Below are 21,144 nucleotides of genomic sequence, written 5' to 3'. Positions count from 1 at the left end.
TCTTTTCATTATTTTGAGGATGGTATATTTGTCAGTAGAGCATTGCATGAATATGATACGATTTCTAGAAGATTATTATTAATAATAAATTTCATGGAGTATTGTATGCAGTGCCCAGAGTCTTTTCAAGACAAAAATTGGGCAATTATTGGACTGGTCTGCTCATTTTGAGCATTGAAACAGAGGAAGTAATAAAAATGTTATCTCTGAGTTTGCTATTGCTCTTATTTTATAGTGCAGTTTGGTAGCTTGAACAGAAGTGCTACCTAAGTCTTAGTGAAATGTGAATGAATTAGTAATCCCTTTTCTTTGTGTAGCTTTACTCTTTATGACTCACGGACATATAATCCTGCAATATTTATTTAATGATATTTTGAATAAATAATTCATCGATGGAACAAATCTGACAGCCGGATAATTTGCTCTCTGTGAGGACAGTGCTAACACGAGCACAATATGTACTAGCACATGACAAGATAAATTGCTACTTATGAACTCAGTTTTCTCTCTGATAATTTCTACCAAACAACTTTTCTAAGGGGCAGAGGGACATGCCCATCCAACCTTACTACATGGGATGTTTTTTGGGTCTCAAGGGAGACATGGCAGGTTAAAATATTTGTCTTCTTTCTTTTTTATTTCTTTATAAATTTTGGTAAAATAGGCGTAACAAAACTTACCATTTTAATAACTTTTAAGTATACAGTTCAGTGGTGTTACGTACAGTCATGTTGTTACGCAACCATACCACTATCTCTAGAACTTTTTCATCTTCCCAAACCCATTAAATACCAACTCCTCATCTTTTATAACATTCTGTTTTATGTCTACATCACATTTTGTTTATCCATTCATCTGTCAAAGGACACCTAAGTTGTTTCTACCTTTTTGCTGTTGTGAATAATGTTGCTATGAACATGAGTGTACAAATATCTGTTCACATTTCTGCTTTCAGTTATTTTGTGTATATATTCAGAAGTGGTATTGCTGGATAATATGGTAATTCTGTGTTTAATCTTTTGAGGAACCATCATGCTCTTTTCTGTGGTGGCTGCACATTTTACAGTCCCATCAGCAGTGCATAAGGGTTTCAATTTCTTCAAATCCTTGTCAACACTTGCTATTTTCTGTTAAAAAAAATTTTTTTTGTAACAGCCATCCTCATGAGTGTGAAGTGGTATCTCATTGTGGTTTTGATCCGCATTTCCCTAATGTTTTGTGATGTTGAGCATCTTTTCATATGTGTATTGGACATTTGAATAACTTCTTTGGAAAAGTGTCTTCATTTATGACTGTTCAGTGTCTATTTCTTCTGCCCAGTTTTTAATCATAAGTTGTTTGTTTTTGATGTTGTTGAATTATAGGAAAGTCTTATTTCTTTTTAAACTCTAGTCTTTATGATAATTTAACCTAAGCCTTGATTTCCTCATCTTTAAAATTAGAATAATATTATCTACTACCTCAAGGTTGTTATAGGATTTCACTAGATAAGTTCTTAACAAATCATGTGGCACAGAATATATGCTTATTAAATGGTATCTATTATTTCTTGTCACATCATACCCAAACCACAGAGGCCATAGGGATGGAGCTGGGATTTAAGCACACAGACCTATTCATCTTCAGACTCCCAGCTCCTAAGTATTCTTGTTAGTATAGCATGACGGTTAGCAGGTAAACAACTTTTCCTCAATCTTGCATGCGAGGGTGGGGGAGATGGACAGAGGGAGAGGGAGAGAGAGAATCTTAAGCAAGCTCCACGCTCAGCGAGGAGCCAGATTCAGGGCTCAGTCTCATGACCTAGAGATTATGACCTGAGCCAGAATCAAGAGTCGGACACTTAACCAACTGAGCCACCCGGGCACCCCTCAATCTTGTTTATTTTTAAATACTCTCTGCCACAGTGCTGGTAAAGAAGTAAGCCAGCTAGTTTATTTGCCTGTTTCAGAATTATAGGAAACAGTTCTGAACTTGTGATGTATTAAATAATGATATTTTGCTCTAAGTTCAAAGAAAATAATATTATTATCGCAATATCAAGGTTCCTAGCTGACTTTTGAGATTATAGCAATATTTTAGTTATTGGTAGATTCTAGTTGAGAAACTTTTAATTATTCTAAACAGTGTTAATTCTAAAACTTGTGTATGAGAGTTTAAAAGAAAAGTTTCTGTCTTTATCATTAATTGAGTTATAGTGAGGATGGCTCTTTCATCGAGAGGAAAAAGTGAAATAGAGGAAACAAAGCAGCTATTAGCAGATGAGCCAAGAAAGCCTATATAACAAGGTGGATCCAGGCAACTAACCAAACAATCCAAAGTTCTGTTGCCAACTCTGGGCAGGACTGTTTTGTGTTGCCTTTGTTCTGTGTCAAGAAGTGATATCTAATCTGCAGGGAAAACCTAGGGAAGGGCACCTCAGTGATAATGTGAAAATGCCTGGAAACCTATTTTCAGAAGTCCAAATACAGGCGTGAAATTATTTCTTGAACACTTAATGTCAAAATGACATCAAACATGATTCAGCCTACATAATGGTATCATAAATACATAATGAAGAAGCAATGAATTATTGACAAATGAAACAGAACTGCCACCAAGTGAAATGTATAACAGCAATACCTTATTGTATTTAGTACACAAATATGACGCACATATTTTATACAGAATGTGGAACCTGCAGATCCATTTTGTAAATTCTCTGAAGGAGTTAAAATCTGGGTGGGTATTCCCTCATGACCATTGCTGCTGTTTCTTCTAGTTATCTGAGACTTGTCCATGTTTAATTCTTTGAAATTTAGTTGTGTGCTAAGCCTGGGTTTTTCATCTGTCAGAGCAGTGTTCATACTACGTACTTAAAATACGCATGGAGTCCTAAATCTGTGTGGATAAAGTCCATTTAAATATGAGTTTTTTGACAAAGTGTATAGACTGCCTTGTATAGTTCAGATACAGGAGAAAAGGTGACTGCAACTTGTGGAACAAACCTGAAAGGTTCTACCTGCCTGTGAATCTCCCACTAGGCCTTCTGGGTGCACACCTCTAATGAAGAGTGCGAATGATATTTGACAGCTCATAATTTATCTTTACAGATATTGACAACAGTGGGTATGTTAGTGACTATGAACTTCAGGACCTGTTTAAGGAAGCGAGCCTTCCTCTGCCTGGATACAAGGTGCGCGAGATTGTGGAGAAAATTATAGCAGTTACTGACAACAGCAAAGATGGCAAAATCAGTTTTCAAGAGTTTGTGTCAGTAAGTAATCCCATCCTCTCCTGGTTACTGATCTTTTAGCTTTGAGCAGAATTTTAGTAATGTCATTGCTCTCTTTGGTTAAATCTGGCTGCAGAGACCAGAAAAAAGCACTGCTTTATAATGATGGTGGTGATGATGTTGATGATGATGATGATGATGATGATGGTAACAACATAGTGTCTACAAATAATTCATAAAAGAAAGGGAAAAATCATTCTCAAATTGTTAGAAGTCAGGTTTTGACAGTAATAGCTCACGTGCTAGTAAAACTAGAGTTGAGTTTGGTGCTTATTGACTATCCATATACAGAATGTTTTAATGTCTCAGTACTTGGTCTTGAGAAATGGAATATTTTTTGTGACTGACATAGCTAAGGCATGGAAGCTATACTTCTAGAAGCTGGTTATTTCCTTGTGGTAAGTTATACCTTTAGTTTCAGCAAATGCCACCAGGTAGATTTTGGTGCTAGCTATGATAGCATTGTTTCATTATGAAAGTACCTCAAGGCTCAGGGAACTGAACAAGATGAAAAATCATACATGACTCAACCAACAGAAGAAAAATAGGTTGTAGAACTGAATCTTGAATATCATGTATTTCAAACTCTTGGGCCAAGAGAGATGACTTGACCACATTGCCTTTGCCAGCTGAGCACTTCTTCCTACGCCGCCACCAGGACTGTATGTGTCATATGGAAATAGAACTTGGTGGTGAGGCCGGAGAACCCAGGGACTCAGGGAATGTGTCCTGGGAGCTATGAAGACCGAGCTGAGATCTGAAGAAAGATGTTAAACAGATCTAAGGGGCTGAGTGGGGAAAATGAATGATGTGCGAGGCCGGGGAAGTGACAGCCTGTGTGGAGGCTCTGTGTGGCTTTAGGGATGGTAGATCCTCTCAAGCACTTGGAAAAAAGCTGAGTGTGGATAGAGCGAGATGGTAAGGGGATGGAATGCAGCTGGGGAAGTAAGTTGGGGTCAGGTCATGCAGGGTCTTGTAGGATTTTCATTTTTATCATAAGAGCAATAGGAAGCCAGTGATGTAGGAAGAAGAGAGTGTGAAGTGACATGATCAGATTCAGATTTTTTAAAAACTCACTCTGGCTGCTGCTTGGAGTACTGATTAAATTCAGTCTAGCCAATCCTGAGAGTGATTGGGAGAGGGCATTTCTCCAAGCCTCTCTAATTTCCTACAGTGTCTGACTTACTGATTTTCACTTTGCAATGTTCAGACAGGCAAATATCTTCATTAAAGCATTTAAAAATCTTTATCATGTAGTTAGTTATTCTTTAGTTTTCAAAAGACACAACAAAAGGTCGTGGCAAGCACGGGAGAATAATTTCAGTGTATTCAATTTAAGCTTAATTATAACAAAATTTCTTCTAGTGTTTGGGGTGCAGACGTTTATACATTTTGTGCTCTGGGTAAGATGATATGAGAGGTATCTGTGTACACAACCAATAAGGGTGAGAATACCCGATTGGGATTTATTTTGATGTCATTCCAAATAAATAAAGAAGTCTAAATAATTATACTTCACACTGCAAGGTTTTTTGATTGTCTGATCAAGGCTCAATTTTACTTATATTCCATTCCAGCTGATGCAAGAGTTAAAAAGCAAAGACATCAGCAGGACATTCCGCAAAACAATTAACAGGAGAGAAGGAATTACTGCTATTGGAGGAACTTCATCCATTTCCAGTGAGGGCACACAGCATTCTTATGCAGGTAACCTGCCAATCTAAATTTGATCTTTCAGTCATCGATTCATTCACTAAGTCTGATATTTCATCAAGTCTAAGATGCCATTCATTTGTAAAATTTGTGAAATTTGGTTTGCTGACTAAGATTTTCTGTTTTCAGAGGAAGAAAAAGTGGCTTTTGTTAACTGGATCAACAAAGCCCTGGAGGATGACCCTGACTGTAAGCATCTCCTACCCATGAATCCCAATGATGGCAGCCTTTTCAAATCACTTGCAGATGGCATCCTTCTTTGGTGAGTTGAACATTAGGTTAAGGGAGATATGTTCTTCCTTTCCCCATTGATGAGCATTCAGTAAAAACTACAACTCAGCGAACAAGTAGCTATGTAGATATTGAAGAATTTATATCGCATGGAAAATTAAGTACCAGATGCTTTTCAAAATTTTTCTTCAAATGCAATTTCTTAGTTTTCTGATGCCTTTTCTATCTCCTTACTGATGCCAGGATAGTTTTGAGTTATTCCTTTGATGTATTTAAAAATGTTCACAAGGTTTCTTTTTTTTCATTTTTAGTAAAGAATTATTGCCTGGGACAGGGACACGAAGAAATGTAAAAGAAAGATATATCTCATTTTGGTTAAATGAAATTAATGTTTTTTGTTTTTGTTTTTGTTTTTTTTTTTTAAAGATTTTATTTATTTATTTATTTGAGAGAGAGAGAGAGAGAGAAACAGCATGAGAGGGGAGAGGGTCAGAGGGAGAAGCAGGCTCCCCGCTGAGCCGGGAGCCCGACGTGGGACTCGATCCCAGGACTCCGGGACCATGACCTGAGCCGAAGGCAGTCGCTTAACCAACTGAGCCACCCAGGCGCCCAAATGAAATTAATGTTTTAAGTCAGTCTTGTCATGTCCTTGGCTCTTTGCAGTATGTTTCTGCTCACTAGACTGTAAACTCTCTAGGGGCATATCTTTGTTTCTGTTGTGTGTATTATAGTCCCAGCATACTTCTTTGTACAAAGCAGGTGTCTTTTTTTTTTAAGTTTATAAAAATATAGAAAACTTACAAAGAAGAGTAAGTATCACAGATATTCTTATCACCCATAGTTAGCTATTATTAATATTCTGGCATGTTTCTTTCAGTCTTTTCCTTCTGTGTTTTTACTTAAAAAGAAAAAAAAAAAAAAAAACTCCAACCTACACACAAGTACAGGATATTAGTTTTTAAGTAACATATAAAATATACCTTGACTTCTACCTACAGTTCCAATCTCTTTCTCTGACCTTCAGAGGAAATTCCTATTATAAATTGAATGGGTATTTTTCTATCTTTATTTTAAAATACAAAATATATTCTAAAATCTAGAGATAAATCTTATATTAATTTCTCTTAAAATGTTTGAGTTATTGAGATTTTAGGCCATGTCTCTGGCTCTTTCTGCAACAACAGTAATTTTACACTGTTGATACCACTTTGTGAAACTTGGCTTCTTAAGAATTTGTTTTAGGGGCGCCTGGGTGGCTCAGTTGGTTAAGCGTCTGCCTTCAGCTCAGGTCATGATCCCAGGGTCCTGGGATCGAGTCCCGCATCAGGCTCCTTGCTCGGCAGGAAGCCTGCTTCTCCCTCTCCCTCTCCCCCTGCTTGTGTTCCCTCTCTTGCTATCTCTGTCAAATAAATAAAAAATCTTTAAAAAAAAAAAAAGAATTTGTTTTACATTTCAGACTGCTGAATGTTGATGATCATTAAATGAAATAGAGACAGGACTCACATAAAGAAAATGCAAGACAATTTAAAAAAAAATTAGGAGGAAGTGCTAAGATTACTATTGCAGTGAGTGATGGATGTGTTTTAGGTTACAGAATATTTCTTAGATTTTAAAAAGTAAGTCCCTGACATGAATCACAGTATATTTTAAAGAAACGGATTGTTATTACTTTTCAAAATTTAACTATTTTGTCTACTTGCAAAAACAAACTAAAAAGTCTTAAATAATTTAACTTATTTATCTTAAACTGGGAGTCGTAAGCTTAATTATTGCCATTTTCTCTATAGCAAAATGATCAACTTATCTGAACCAGATACAATTGATGAAAGAGCCATTAATAAGAAAAAGCTCACCCCTTTCACTATTTCTGTAAGTATTTGCCCTTTGCTAATAATCATGTACTGTGTTGTAAAATGTAAGGCCTTTATTAATGGGTGCTTAGGCCCAGGCAAAACTTTTTTTACTCCAGTTTTATTGAGAAATAATTGACATATTTCACAGTGTAAGTTTAAGGCATACAGTGTGACGGTTTGATTTGCATTATATTGTGAAATGATTACCACAATAGGTTCAGCTAACATGCATCTTCTTATATAGATACAGTAAAAGAGAAAGAGAGAAAGAAGGAAAAAAAGGACAAAAATTTTCTCCTTGTGATGAGAACTCATAGGATCTACTCTCTTAACAACTTTGCTACATACATACGACAGTGTTAGGTGTAGTCATCTTGTACATGACACCCCTAGTACTTAATTATCTTAAAACTGCAAGTTTGTACCTTTTGACCACCTTCCTCCAGTTTTTCCTCGCCAACCCCCCGCCCCCCCCCAACCCTTTGCCTCTGGTAACCACAAGTCTGATCTCTTTTTCTATGAGTTTGGTAATTTTTGCTTTGTTTTGTTTTAGATTCCACATATAAGTGAGATCATATAGTATTTGTCTTTGTCTGACTTATTTCACTTAGCATAATGCCTTCAAGGGTCCATTCATGTAAATGTTGGATTTAACATAATTTTAGTTTCCTATAAAAACTAGGTTTTATTAAATGAAAATTCAGCTTAATTTTGTACTGAATGAAATAAAGATTCAAAGAGCTTTGGATGGGGGGGCGCCTGGGTGGCTCTGTTGGGTAAACATCCGACTCTTGATCTCAGCTCAGGTCTTAATTGTGGGGTTGTGGCTTCAAGCCCCAGTGTGGAGCCCACCTAAAACAAAAAAGCAAGCAAACAAACCTTGTTCAAAGGCTTTAGATGAACTTTACTTAAGATAATAGCATTCAGGTTATATTATTGTAACAATTGAGTTGCTTTTATTAATGAATATTTGCTTGATGCTGTTTTTCTTGGTTGAAATAAGAGTACTATATAGTTTTACTCCATGTTTCACTATTTCACAGAATTTGAGCTATTCTTTTTTAATATATTGTTCTGTAGTCAGCTTCCCCATTCAGGTCTTGTTAAAGTCCAAGAATTTATAGTCACCACACTTTTCCCCTCAAAATCGCTAGAGCAGTGCTGGATATCAACAGTTACTAAGTACTTACTGGGTACCAGCCACTATTCTAAACAAACTGCATGAGTTATCTCTTTGACTCTTCCCGGCACCCTTAAAATAAGGTAGATACTACGATTTTACAGATGAGAAAACTGAGGCACTGAGAGGTTACCCAGTGGCAGAACCAGGATATGATCCCAGTGGTCTAGCTCTAGAGCCCACCTTATAAGCACTGTGTACTGCCACTCTTGTGTGGTGGTAGTAATAGCAACCAGGGCATATACTCGTCAGAGCTGCAGCTATCAAAAGTGAGCTAATGCTAAGCTATTTCCCTCATTTCTCTTGGCAAATACAATCCTTGATTTTGCTGAAGTTGTTAAGCCTCTTTTATAGGAAAGCTACAACCTTACGGCAGTGGTACATGGTTAGTCTTGGAGTGTCCAAGGGGTACTCCTATTTCCTGTATCCTCATTGAGGAGTGTGAATTGGATTGACTAACATGGCTTTCTTGTCTCCCACTTTCCAGTAAGCAATAATATTGCATATTCCTAGCAGAAACTACCATTCTTGAAGAAGCTCATTTCTGATTGCAATTGCCAGAAGTTTATTTTCTTTCACATCTTAGTGTCAGGATGCTTTGTTTAATATCTATGATTGTTGAAAATATTCATACATCTTATTTTTAGGATACACGTGTCACATAATTTTTTATGACACTGGCTCTGAAATACAGCATTTCTCAGTGTCGTACAAATTTATTGTCTGGTTTTACTTTTAACATTTGTATGCAGTACATTAAAGAAAATAAAGAAAAAAATTCTATAGCTATTTTGCAATAACTACAGGATAGGCCTGAGGGGCTAATAAGTCTTTTACAGTTTTATTTTTAGAGATGACATTCTTCCAATATGAGTAGGGGGTAATAGTCTAGATCTTTAGGAGGCTTGAAAGAGTATACTAATGTAGAATAAAAAAAGATCTCTGGGAAGGAGCAAAGTGTTACTGGGGATATTAAATCTGTCTTTTTTTTTTTTTTTTAGTAATTTTAAAGCTCTGGGAATAGATCGACTAGAATACTACCAGTTTTCCATGAAACTTTATCCAAAAGAAGCCTCATTCATTTGTAAAAGATTGTAAAGTTTGATAACATAGTTTTTTACCTCATGATGATGGGTTTATGTAGTATCATGATGTATGAAAGAAGAGAAATACGAAGGGATGAAAATGACATAGTAACTATGAAAGCAAGGGAAAGAGATCAAGTAGTAAAGTGCTGGTTAAAACCGTGGGATTTTTTTTTGAATAGTAGTGTTTTGCTTGTATAGATATTACTTATGTTTCAAAATCTGAATTTTCACAATCTTTTGCTTTTTATTTGCCTTCACACCTTGTCAGTAAGACTTTGGAAAGTACTTTCTCACACGTAATTTTCTTTGTGGCAATTCAGGAAAACTTAAACCTAGCCCTGAATTCTGCCTCAGCCATCGGTTGCACAGTGGTCAACATTGGTGCACAGGATCTTAAAGAAGGAAGACCTCACTTGGTCTTGGGACTTCTCTGGCAGATCATCAAAGTTGGTCTTTTGGCTGATATTGAGATTTCCAGGAATGACGGTAAGATCATCAAAAATATTTACTTTTCATTGACATGTACTTACTGTGGGAAGAATTTATATTTCATTGTTTTCTTTTCAGCTCTAATTGCATTGCTAAATGAAGGTGAGGATCTAGAAGAGCTGATGAAGCTTTCTCCAGAGGAATTACTGCTGCGATGGGTGAACTACCACCTGACCAATGCAGGATGGCGCACCATCAAAAACTTCAGCCAAGACATTAAGGTTTATATCTTAATGTTCATAACTGTGATATAAAATAAGGATGTAGAATGCAAAAAAACAAAAGTGTTCAGAATTAATTTCGAATTGAAGTTTAATTCATAAGGACACAGTGTAGAAAATGAAATTTTGCATTTTTCTGTCTGAGGTGGATCTCCCAATTATAATTGCAAAATCCTTTTATTTAAAAAAGAACTGGTTTAAGGGAGGTGGATGGGGGAATGGGTGAAATAGGTGATGGGGATTAAGGAGTGCATTTGTGATGAGCACCAGGTGTTGTATGGAAGTGTTGAATCACTGTATTGGACATCTGAAACTACTATTACATTGTATATTAACTAACTGGAATTTAAATAAGGACTTAAAAATATAAAAAGGACAAAATTTTCTTTTGCAATAAAGAAAAACTGGTTTATTGGTATTTAAGAACTACAACTGGCTGTGAGAAGGAGATACTAGCCCTAGCAGATTAAAGCATTCTTTCCTATTTTATATGCCACAGAGAGACTAAGTCATAATGAGGATGTCAGTCTATTAATTTGGACTGAGACTTCATCTGTTCACTGGACTAGCGGCCCTTGTGGGCCTGACCAGTTCAACACTCTTACTCCCACTTTGCCAATAACCAGCTAATAGGAGACCAAATATCCGAGGGCACAGGGAGTCAGTAGACAAAAAGAATTCTTCAGGTATGTTTCTCAACCACAATAGCTGGAAATGCTTCTCTCCCTACCGGGAGAGCTTACCAATGAAACTGTAACACTCAGTGCGCCTAACAGTTCTCCCACGGTCACTCCCTAGACATGCATTGCCAGATTGGGTCCCTGTGACTCCTTCTCTATGCTTTTTTTCCCCACCCAGACTAATCAGCATTGGCATTTATTCGTATTTTATCTCTAGATATATTAACACCTTCAGTCAGATTATGTTCTTGTCATAATGGGCTTAGATGACAATCTTTCTTTGAAGTGACATTGTATTTCTCTGCTTTCATCTATTATATGCTCATTTGAAAATTTATTTTGGGGAGCTCTCTTATTTTAAAATTCAGTTCATCAGATTTTTATTAAATCCTTCCTGTGGGGTATTATGCCAGGCATAGGGGTTGAAAAGATTTAGCTCTTGAGAAGCTCACCAGTTACACAGGGAGATAGACATTTAGTGGATGGATATTTGTTACATATTGCTATTAACAAGCCACTCAGAACTTAATAGCTTAAAATAACCCTATCGTTTCTCATGATTCTATGGGTTAATGTGGCTTGGTTAAGTAGTTCTGCTTCAGATGCTTTTGTTTGGGATCAAACTCATTTGTATTCAGCTGTCAGTTGGGCTAGCCTGGGGGGTACACAAGGGCACCACTCACATGTCTAGTGCCTCACAGCGTCTCCATGAGGCCTTTCCATAAGGCTAGCTTGTGCTTCCTCACAGCGTGATAGTCTCAGATAGTTGGACTTCCTCCGTGGAGGCTAACTTCAAGAGGGAGGAAGCAGAAGCTCTTACAGCTTGGGCCTGGAAGCCCCAGTACATCACTTTCATTGCATTCTGTTGTTCAGAGCAAGTCACAAGGCCAGTCCGAGTTAAAGGGGGGGGAAGGCTTCCAGAAGATAATACTTGACCCTAATCTTAACTGATGCTTGGGGGTGTAAATAAATGGAAAGGTGAGGAAAGGTATTCTAGGTATAGGGAACAGTGTCGCTAGAAGCTGTGAGGTGTGAAACCAGCATAGTGCATTCAGGAGCCTGTAAGTAATAAGTAAAGTTACTAAGTTATTCCGTTCTTTAAGATGAGGACAATTTCTTCAGTTTGAGTACTATTTTCCTAAATCAAATGATGATTTTATTCACTTAAAAAAATTCTATTTCATGTCTTTCCTTAAAGGATTCAAGAGCCTATTTTCATCTGCTTAATCAGATTGCACCAAAAGGTGACCGGGGTGATGAACCTGCCATTAGCATTGACCTTTCAGGATTTAATGTAAGTACAGTTTTTAATTAAAGGTTTTTATGTTTCAGTAAAATATACATTGACAAAATTTACCATTTTAACCATGTTTAAGTGTATGGTTCTTTGGCATTAAGTACATTTGCAGTGAGTGCAACCATCACCACTATCCATCTCCAGAACTTTTCATCATCCCAAAGTGAAATCTATACCCATTAGACAATAACGCCCTATCCCCTCCTCCCCCAAGCCCCTGGTAACCGCTGTTGTACTTTCTATCTCTGTGAATTTGACTAGTGAGTACAGTCAAATTTAGAGTGCAATTCTCTACAGGCAGCATTCCTGATGGAGTCCTCAGCTCTTCATTAAACCTGGGCCCTTTGTTCTTCAGAAGTTTTTCATGCCCTAGGCTTCAGATCTCCATACTAAGCCATCTGGCTGTCATAGCTGAAGAAAGGGAATTACAGAATTCTAATGTTGAGTATGTGTGGAATCAACCCTTCATCCACTTCTTCCTGGTGCAGTATAACTGGAACTCACCAGGGTGCTTTGGTGACTATCACTGTGTACTAGGAAAGGGAGTAACAAACCATTGCTAAGCAACTGATGATCACTTCTTCCAACTTATATTCAGAAATATACAAAATAAAAGATGGCAATTCCTAGTGTTTATGGTGTGGGAAGGACTGACGCAGATCCTGGCCTAGCTAATGCATTTCCTAGGAAGCCCGTTTTTTAGCATAAGTTGTAAATACGGGGGATAGTTCTGTCTAAACATTAAAATCTGATCAGATATAGTTTGTATGAAAATCCATTAAGTACTTAGAGTGCAACATCCATAATGGTTTTAAAGGCAAATTGAGTCATTACAAATGAATTATATTTTACATTATTACAATGAAACATTTGAGAAAGTATTGCAAAACTGCAAAATTAGCAAATTAGTTTGAGTCAAAAAATTAAGAACTTGAACGTACAGAAAATTTCAAACATAGGAAAAAAATGAACAAACTCAGTATAATGAACTACCCTGTGCTCATCCCCGAGGTTCAACAACTATCAACTCATGATTAGTCTTTATTCATTTATCACCTGTACTTCCTCTCCCATGTTATTTTGAAGCAAATCCTAGACATCATAACATTTCATCGAAAAGTACTTCAATATGTATTTCTAGAAGATAAAGAAACTTTAAAAATATAACCATAATACCTTATCAGACCTAAAAAAATTAGCAATAATCTATAATATCATCAAAATATTTAGTCAACATCGGCATTTCCAATTGCGTCTTAAATGTCAGATTTTCTTTCTATAGTTTATTTGAATTAAGATCTGAATAAGGTCCACATATTATTATTTGCTCATGTCTACGTTAGGAACTTTTTATTGTTTAATAGCATTAAACTATTGCTTTCTCTGATTTCATTTACATTTTTACTTTTTTGTAACTGATGCACAAAATGAGATAAGTCATAATTCTTGGTCATGATATACTCTCATCATGGGTCCATGCATGTCCCTCTTTTTATTTATTTTTGTTTGTAGTTGTTTTAAAATTTTAACAAGTCCGTATGAACCGTCAATCCAACAAGAAAGCTAAGACCTTGATAGTAATTTATGTTTAGCTCTCTTCTTCCCTATTCCATCTTTCTGCCTCACCTTAATGTGATAATCACCATCTTCAGTCTTACGCTCATTGTTCTTTTGCTTCTCTTTTTATAGTTTTCTTTCAACAAAATATATCCCTTACAAAATTAAATTTTTCATTTTACTTTTTAACTTCACATAAAGCTTATTACCTTGTACTTAAATGCTTATTTTGAACATATATTGCTAAGAGTCACTCACATTGTTCGATGTTACTGTGTAAATATGACACAGTTTGTCTCCTTTCCTGTTGACAAGCATTTGGTTTGTTTCTAGGATTTCGCACTTGTGAAAAGTGCTGTTGTTCTGATTTTAATAATTTTTTATTTGTATCCCAACTTGTTTTTCATTGAGAAAAGAGTCTACTGGAAATATTATTCAGAGTAGAATGGGTGAGATAACTAAGCCTCTTAGCCAAAAGATATTCTAATATATGATCTTGACCAAATTACCTATAATTTGACCAGTAGGAGCTGACTGATAGAAAATTTGAGAGTTTATTTTGATCTATTATTTAATATATTTCTAGAAAAGTGATTAGTTTTAAATATGTGTATCAATAAAAAAATTATGCCAATCAGAAGTTTAATGTTGACCATTTTTGTTTTATTTTGTTGTTTAGGAGAAAAATGACCTGAAGCGTGCTGGATTCATGCTTCAAGAAGCAGATAAACTGGGCTGCAAACAGTTTGTTACTCCTGCAGATGTGGTTTCAGGCAATCCTAAACTTAATTTAGCTTTTGTAGCTAATCTGTTTAACACATACCCGTGCCTACACAAGCCTGATAATGACATCGATATGAATTTATTGGAAGGTATGTTCTTTCTGCCTTTAATTGCTTCACTCTGTGTAGCTTGTGGTATTGACCTACTTCACTGTCAGAGATAGGGGATTGTGGTGGGAGATGCAGTTTACTGTGTGTAGGCATGTGCATCCATTAAAAAGTTCGTATTAAGGAAAGTGGTTGTTGGTTTTGTTAAAAGAGAATGCTGGGGTAAATCTTTACTTGTCTGTCATTTCTCCATCAGAGTTTAGTGAAAACTATCATACATTTAAAGTAGTCTCTTAAATGGCCACATAACATAACTCCACCACCAATATGGACAATGAATTATCTATTGGAAAAAATAATCATTTTGTAGCTTTTGTTCTCCTTTGAAAGCTACAGTTGGACTCCAGTATTGTTCTCTTTTTAATGTTTTTAATGTACATGAAAAAATTTTAAATATTCATTACTTGTCTTGTTGTGTGTGGGCTATTGTTATCTGTCTCATAATTTATAATACTTTCCTGTTTTGCTTCGTGAAATGCAGATTTGACCCCTCCTAATGTAGGTACTGTATTTAGTACTTTTCTATACTCTATAAATATATTCATTCTGAACGTTCTTTTTATTAGTACCATTTATTCTTTCTATCTGGGTTGATATTTATTTTTTGCGTTGTTCATGCTGTGTTTTTTCTGTCTTAATATGCCTAAAGAATGACAACAAGGAAGAAACACAAATGAAACTGAATTAGAATAGCACAGCAAGGCTTGATTATGTAAACTCTCCCCTGAATTTGCTTTCTATAATGATGGGATACTATAGTTGTAAACACACTAAAAATCAATTTTGACAATTGGATTTCATGTTGTAAAGCCTTTATCCCTCTCCTGTGAATAAACACACTTATCTTTTATCACTAGTAATCTTTGGAAGGATCTGTTTAGGTTCTATTTTGTATTACTTAGTTATGTTACGTTTCTTGACTGTCATTGAAGCTTATGATACGTGAATTGTCGTGACAACAAAAACATTCTTGCTCTCTAGTTCTTTCTCCGTATCTTTGTTTCCTGGCCTGTCTTCTTTTTGGTTCTCATACTCTCACACGCATACCCAAACCCACATTAGAATCAGAACTAAAGGTGAAAACTGGCAGCAGTCAGAGGGAGGGGCCCATCCTAAAATATTCTCACTAGTTGCCCTGGTTTGGAGAAGGCAGTCTTCAAGTAGGATTCTTGTTGGCAGGGGGAATTTGACGTTGCAGTGTCCTTTCTCTCGCATCTCCTGCCTTACTCCCTTCCTTCCCCGGGGAGGGGGATAGAATGAGAAATCAGTTTCATGATCTTCTTCTCTTTGACTGCCACAACCAGAGTTCCAGTGTCCTTGACACTTTATAATTGCATCTTCTTGATTAATGAAAGAAGTTTCAGATTTAACAAGTATGTTCTTTGAGGAATATGATTAATTCAATTCACTCTTCCTGAGGTCCAGTAAAATAAAGACTATATTCTCTACATAGATATGTAATTGAGAGGAAAGATAAAGACTCTATTCTCAAAACAAAAAAAGACTATATTCTCTGCATAGGTATGTAATTGAGTGGGAAGATAGATAAAAGTGTAGATTTTTCAGCAGAGAAATTGAGGGTGAGGGATTAGAACTTTAAAAAAATTAAAATGGAAGACTGCTAAGTTTTCATCAGTCTGGAAAATTCAAAATCCCTCGGTATCTTACAATAGAAGGCATTGTTTAGAGTGGCATATTAAAAATGATCTGCTTTTTATAGTCACTGAGTTCTTGCTAGATATCTTTTCCAACTTGCTCGCTCTTTTGTCATGTTTGAATTCTTTTGCTAGTGTTGAGCATGCTTTTGGAATTTTTCCGTGTGAATAGGATTGCTAAGCATTTCCATTAGTATTTACTCTATATAAGAAGATACTATGGGAAATACTTATCAATCATCTTTATTTAGAACATATGTATATCCTGATGCATCTGCCAAAAATGTATTTGACTTCAACTGTCATTGGAATTTCTCCTCTGTAAATTTGGTTTTATAGATCCTTATGAAATTTGAAGCTTGACCTTATCACATCCCACATTCGTGTTCTCATTGGCAAAGAATTTTATCTGAATGGAATTAGAGAAAATTAAAAGCCCAAGTAAATAAAAAAACCTTCATATTAAATTGAGCCAAATATGTGGGCTATGTATAGAGAGGCCATCTCACAATTCATTTGTGGTGATAGAAAATATATAGTCTGTGGTATTACACTTTGTTCAAATTATGGGTCCACCATTTAGTATCTGAGTGACTTCCACGAGCTTTGGTTTTCTCATCTATAAACCAAGATTAATAATACTAATTTTGAAGAATTACAGAGCAAGTTAAAATGACCTTTCATGAATGAAAGAGTTTAGCATACAGTATGTGTTCAGTAATAGGTTGGAAAGAGGAAAACATCACTTCGCACATTTAGTGAGTGTTAAATGTATGTTAGTTCCTTTTCTTTCCTCTTAGTAGTCTACTTGTAGTATATTTGTTATTTTTTTCTGAAACTTTTGTCAATTGTAGGTATCAGTTTGGCCCTGAAAATGAAATGTTTTATAGTTTTTTCTATCTTTTATATCAGCAATGAACATTTAACTTCTAAGATTGCTTTAGTTGTCTGCAATACAGACAACATTTACAATCTGGAATACATATGTTTTTGTAATGCTTTACCATGGCTCTTGCACAAATGCGTAGTGCTTCTGGCTTTGAGCATTTATTTACCAAGACAATTTGAAATGGCATTAGATAAATAAATGCTCACTTACATAATCTATTTTACTTTCCAGGCATCAAAAATGAAAAGAATAACAATATAATCAGTTGAGAACAATGGGAAGAAATATGAACCCCTGAAGCTTATAACAGTTTCAGAACTCAGTCAAAATACTAGTATCTTTTTAAGTATTATTTGCTGTATCATCAGGTTCAGCAGAATTTGGATATTATTTCAATTAAAGATTAAACTATTGTTACACTATCAATGTTTGTAATTTTAAAACATAACTTGGATTTTCCCAGAAGGAAATAATGTAAAATTTCTCTAATTACTAGTGAAAAATCTATTACAGATTTTAATATAGAAACAGCTAAAAGGTAAATCCAAGTCACATGCATCAAATTGTTGATGATAGTACACTTATATTTATGTCGCTTTGGGGAAAGTTCAGATATTTAATTTATATTTGTTTAATAACTCCTACAAACAAGGAAGCATGGTTCCTAGGAATATTTAGTTTAACTTGGTTCTTTTTTAAAGGGTTTTCAAATAGGTTATTTATCATAAAGTGATAGTGGCGGATACAACAGCCTGGTCAGTTACCTTTTATGCAGGCCAGAGGGAACACAATTTAAGAAATTATATGGCTACACAATTTAATAGAGCTAAAGTAGATTCTGGGAATGCCATTAGGTATTAGCATAGAAAATCAAATGAAAATATAGTAGACAGATTATTTCCCGAACAGCTGCACAAAGTAACAGAATCCTTTAGATTTTACAAGGTTTGTTTTCTTTTCTGGGTGTGTAAGGTTATATTACCTGTGGCACTTATTCTGAAGATGATTGCAGGGATGGCTCTATAGAAATGGGTCCCTGGGGCCCAGATGGTTATAGATTTAGATGATTCATTGTTCTGGGAATCCCACATGAGTCAAAGTCTAGAGAGTGACCTGAACTTGCCTACAGTTTAGAAGTGATGAGAGGCGTAAATGTTTCAGTTTTTCACGAGTCTGGTGATGAGATGTAGGTTAGGATATTCCATTGCCCCCTACCTTTGCTGAAAACAAATAATACTACAGATAGTCACTTAGGATTATTTGCAGTCTGGGAGATGACTAGAAGCAGACATGGCAAGGAGAGTCCCTCTCGCTCTCTGCCTACTTTGTGGTACATGATAGCCCATGTTTTCTTATAGATGCTATGAAGGGAATGCTCAGGGAGGCTAGGTAATCACAGGTTAAAAGTGCCTGCAAGGAGTTTCTTACTGAGGTGATCTCTGAGGTCTAGGGACTGACTAGGATAAGATGTCTTTCTCTTAGCACCCTGTGTGGGGGCTGTGTCCCTCATGTATTTTCAGTAGTGACAACCTAAAATAACTCAGGAAGCCTGTAAAATAGTTCTGTCCCTTCATTGCTTATTTTTATATTACCTGTAATGCCCCTCTCCCCTTCATTGCTGTTTGGTGTAATTAAAATGTAAGTTTGTGTGCCCAGAAACTTCCCCGTGTAAAACCAAAATCTGTACAAATTTAGAAACACTGCATTGGGAAAAGCACAGCTTTTCTTTTGTGTTTACTGTGCTAATGTTACCCTGACTGCTAAAAGATTTTGTTTCATTAATTTTTAGCCAGTCCCTTTTGCATGTAATCATAACTACAGATATGACCATATAAGTTTCTTTGTCACTTTCTGGACAGAGAAACCTATGACTCAGTAGTTCACAGACATCAAAGAAAGGACTCTAGAGAGAGAAATTTAGAGCAAATGGAGGCCTTCTAGACAGAGGGGCGGAGGGGGCGGAAAGGGACTTTGACAGTAAGACTTACTTTCCCCCAAAAGATTGTAGTATCGCAGAAACCACAGCAAAGTATGTATGGCTGGTTTGCACCTGCCAGGATGGTTTAAAACATATTTCTTGATGCCTTTTGTCCTGAATCATCAGTATGAACTTGTGTCTACTCTAGGAGAGAGCAAGGAAGAGAGAACATTTCGGAACTGGATGAATTCCTTGGGGGTCAACCCATACATTAATCATTTGTACAGGTAAATATTTTATTGTGTTTTAGTTTTATGGCCAAAATCCAACTTTTCTAGTTTCAAACCATAGGTATGTTTACATTAGTACATTTTCTAAAAATCACAAGAATTTTAACCAACATTTAGAATTTCAGAATGCTGGAGATTGGCAATACAATGGATTTTTAAAGAAAAGTAAAGTATTATTTAAAAACATCAGAATATGATAATAGTTATAATTTTTGATGATATAAACAACCAGTTTGGTAAAGATAATTCATCTTACTCTTTTATAATTATTGATCAGAAAAATAAAATATTTCAACTGTAACAGATTAGAATAGTAATATTTTATAAATTGTTCTTATCATTATATCAATATTTTATTTATTTATTTTTTAAAGATTTTATTTATTTATTTGACAGAGAGAGAGACAGCAAGAGAGGGAACACAAGCAGGGGGAGTGGGAGAGGGAGAAGCAGGCTCCCCGCTGAGCAGGGAGCCCGATGCGGGGCTCGATCTCAGGACCCCGGGATCATGACCTGAGCCGAAGGCAGATGCTTAACGACTGAGCCACCCAGGCGCCCCTATATCAATATTTTAAATTATAATTCACACTTTCTTTTTTTGCCAAAATCTACCTCGATTTTCCCGTTATTTGTTGCAGATATTTGTTTCTAATTTGTAGAAATAACTTGCTTTCCCTGAGTAATTGTGATTTATCTTATTCTTTCTTGTTTAAAATGACAACACAGGGGCGCCTGGGTGGCTCAGTCGTTAAGCGTCTGCCTTCGGCTCAGGTCGTGATCCCAGGGTCCTGGGATCGAGCCCCGCATCGGGCTCCCCGCTCAGTGGGAAGCCTGCTTCTCCCTCTCCCACTCCCCCTGCTTGTGTTCCCTCTCTCGCTGTGTCTCTCTCTGTCAAATAAATAAAATCTTAAAAAAAAAAAGATACTCTAATATAAAAATAAATAAATAAATAAATAAATAAAATGACAACACATTATCAACATTGATAGGACTAAGAAAATATTTTACTGAACATTTTCTGTGCTGTCTGGTAGTGATAACAATGTTGTCTTTCTAGGTTTGTATAAGAAGAAACCTTCCTTCTCTCTTTATTCTAGGATCTACCAGCCTGCATTTATTTATTTATTTATCTATCTATCTATTTATTTATTTATTTTTTAATTTTATTATGTTATGTTAGTCACCATACAATACATCATTGGTTTTTGATGTGGTGATCCACGATCCATTGTTTTCGTATAACACCCAGTGCTCCATGCAGTACGTGCCCTCCTTAATACCCATCACTGGGCTAACCAAGTCCCCCTCCCCTCTCCCCTCTAAAACCCTGTTTGTTTCTCAGAGTCCATAGTCTCTCATGGTTCATCTCTCTCTCCAATTCCCCCCCCACCATTTTTCCCTTCCTTCTCCTTATGTCCTCCATGTTATTCCTTATGTTCCACAAATAAGTGAAACCATATGATAATTGACTTTCTCTGCTTGACTTACTGCACTTAGCATAATCTCCTCCAGTCCCATCCATGTTGATGTAAAAGTTGGGTATTCATCTTTTCTGATGGCTGAGTAATATTCCATTGTATATATGGACCACATCTTCTTTATCCATTCATCTGTTGAAGGGCATCTCGGCTCTCTCCACACTTTGGCTATTGTGGACATTGCTGCTATGAACATTGGGGTGCATATGGCCCTTCTTTTCACTACATCTGTGTCTTTGGGGTAAATACCCAGTAGTGCAATTGCTGGGTCATAGGGTAGCTCTATTTTTAAATTTTTGAGGAACCTCCACACTGTTTTCCAAAGTGGCTGTACCAACTTGCATTCCCACCAACAGTGTAAGAGGGTTCCCCTTTCTCTACAACCTCTCCAACATTTGTTGTGTCTTTCCCTGTCCATTTTTACCAGCCTGCATTTAAAAATGG

At 36.2% G+C, this 21,144-nt stretch overlaps 1 protein-coding gene across 3 annotated transcripts in view; it reads left to right on the top strand.

Moving 5' to 3' along the window:
• Positions 1–21,144, top strand: part of PLS1 (plastin 1) — a 102,011-nt gene that overhangs the window by 63,187 nt on the left and 17,680 nt on the right. For all 3 annotated transcript variants that reach the window (XM_036096338.2, XM_036096339.2, XM_078070934.1), the window contains 9 exons: positions 3,090–3,253; positions 4,849–4,978; positions 5,114–5,246; positions 7,003–7,084; positions 9,657–9,822; positions 9,904–10,046; positions 11,925–12,020; positions 14,260–14,452; positions 19,141–19,219. In XM_036096338.2, coding sequence (XP_035952231.1) covers positions 3,090–3,253; positions 4,849–4,978; positions 5,114–5,246; positions 7,003–7,084; positions 9,657–9,822; positions 9,904–10,046; positions 11,925–12,020; positions 14,260–14,452; positions 19,141–19,219 — 1,186 coding nt within the window. The remainder of the gene's footprint in view (positions 1–3,089; positions 3,254–4,848; positions 4,979–5,113; positions 5,247–7,002; positions 7,085–9,656; positions 9,823–9,903; positions 10,047–11,924; positions 12,021–14,259; positions 14,453–19,140; positions 19,220–21,144) is intronic.

The sequence above is a fragment of the Halichoerus grypus genome, chromosome 1, assembly GCF_964656455.1.
Source record: "Halichoerus grypus chromosome 1, mHalGry1.hap1.1, whole genome shotgun sequence".
NCBI classification, from domain to species: Eukaryota; Metazoa; Chordata; class Mammalia; order Carnivora; family Phocidae; genus Halichoerus; species Halichoerus grypus.
Note: the sequence above shows the minus strand (reverse complement) of the source record. Positions and strands in the feature narration are given on the sequence as shown.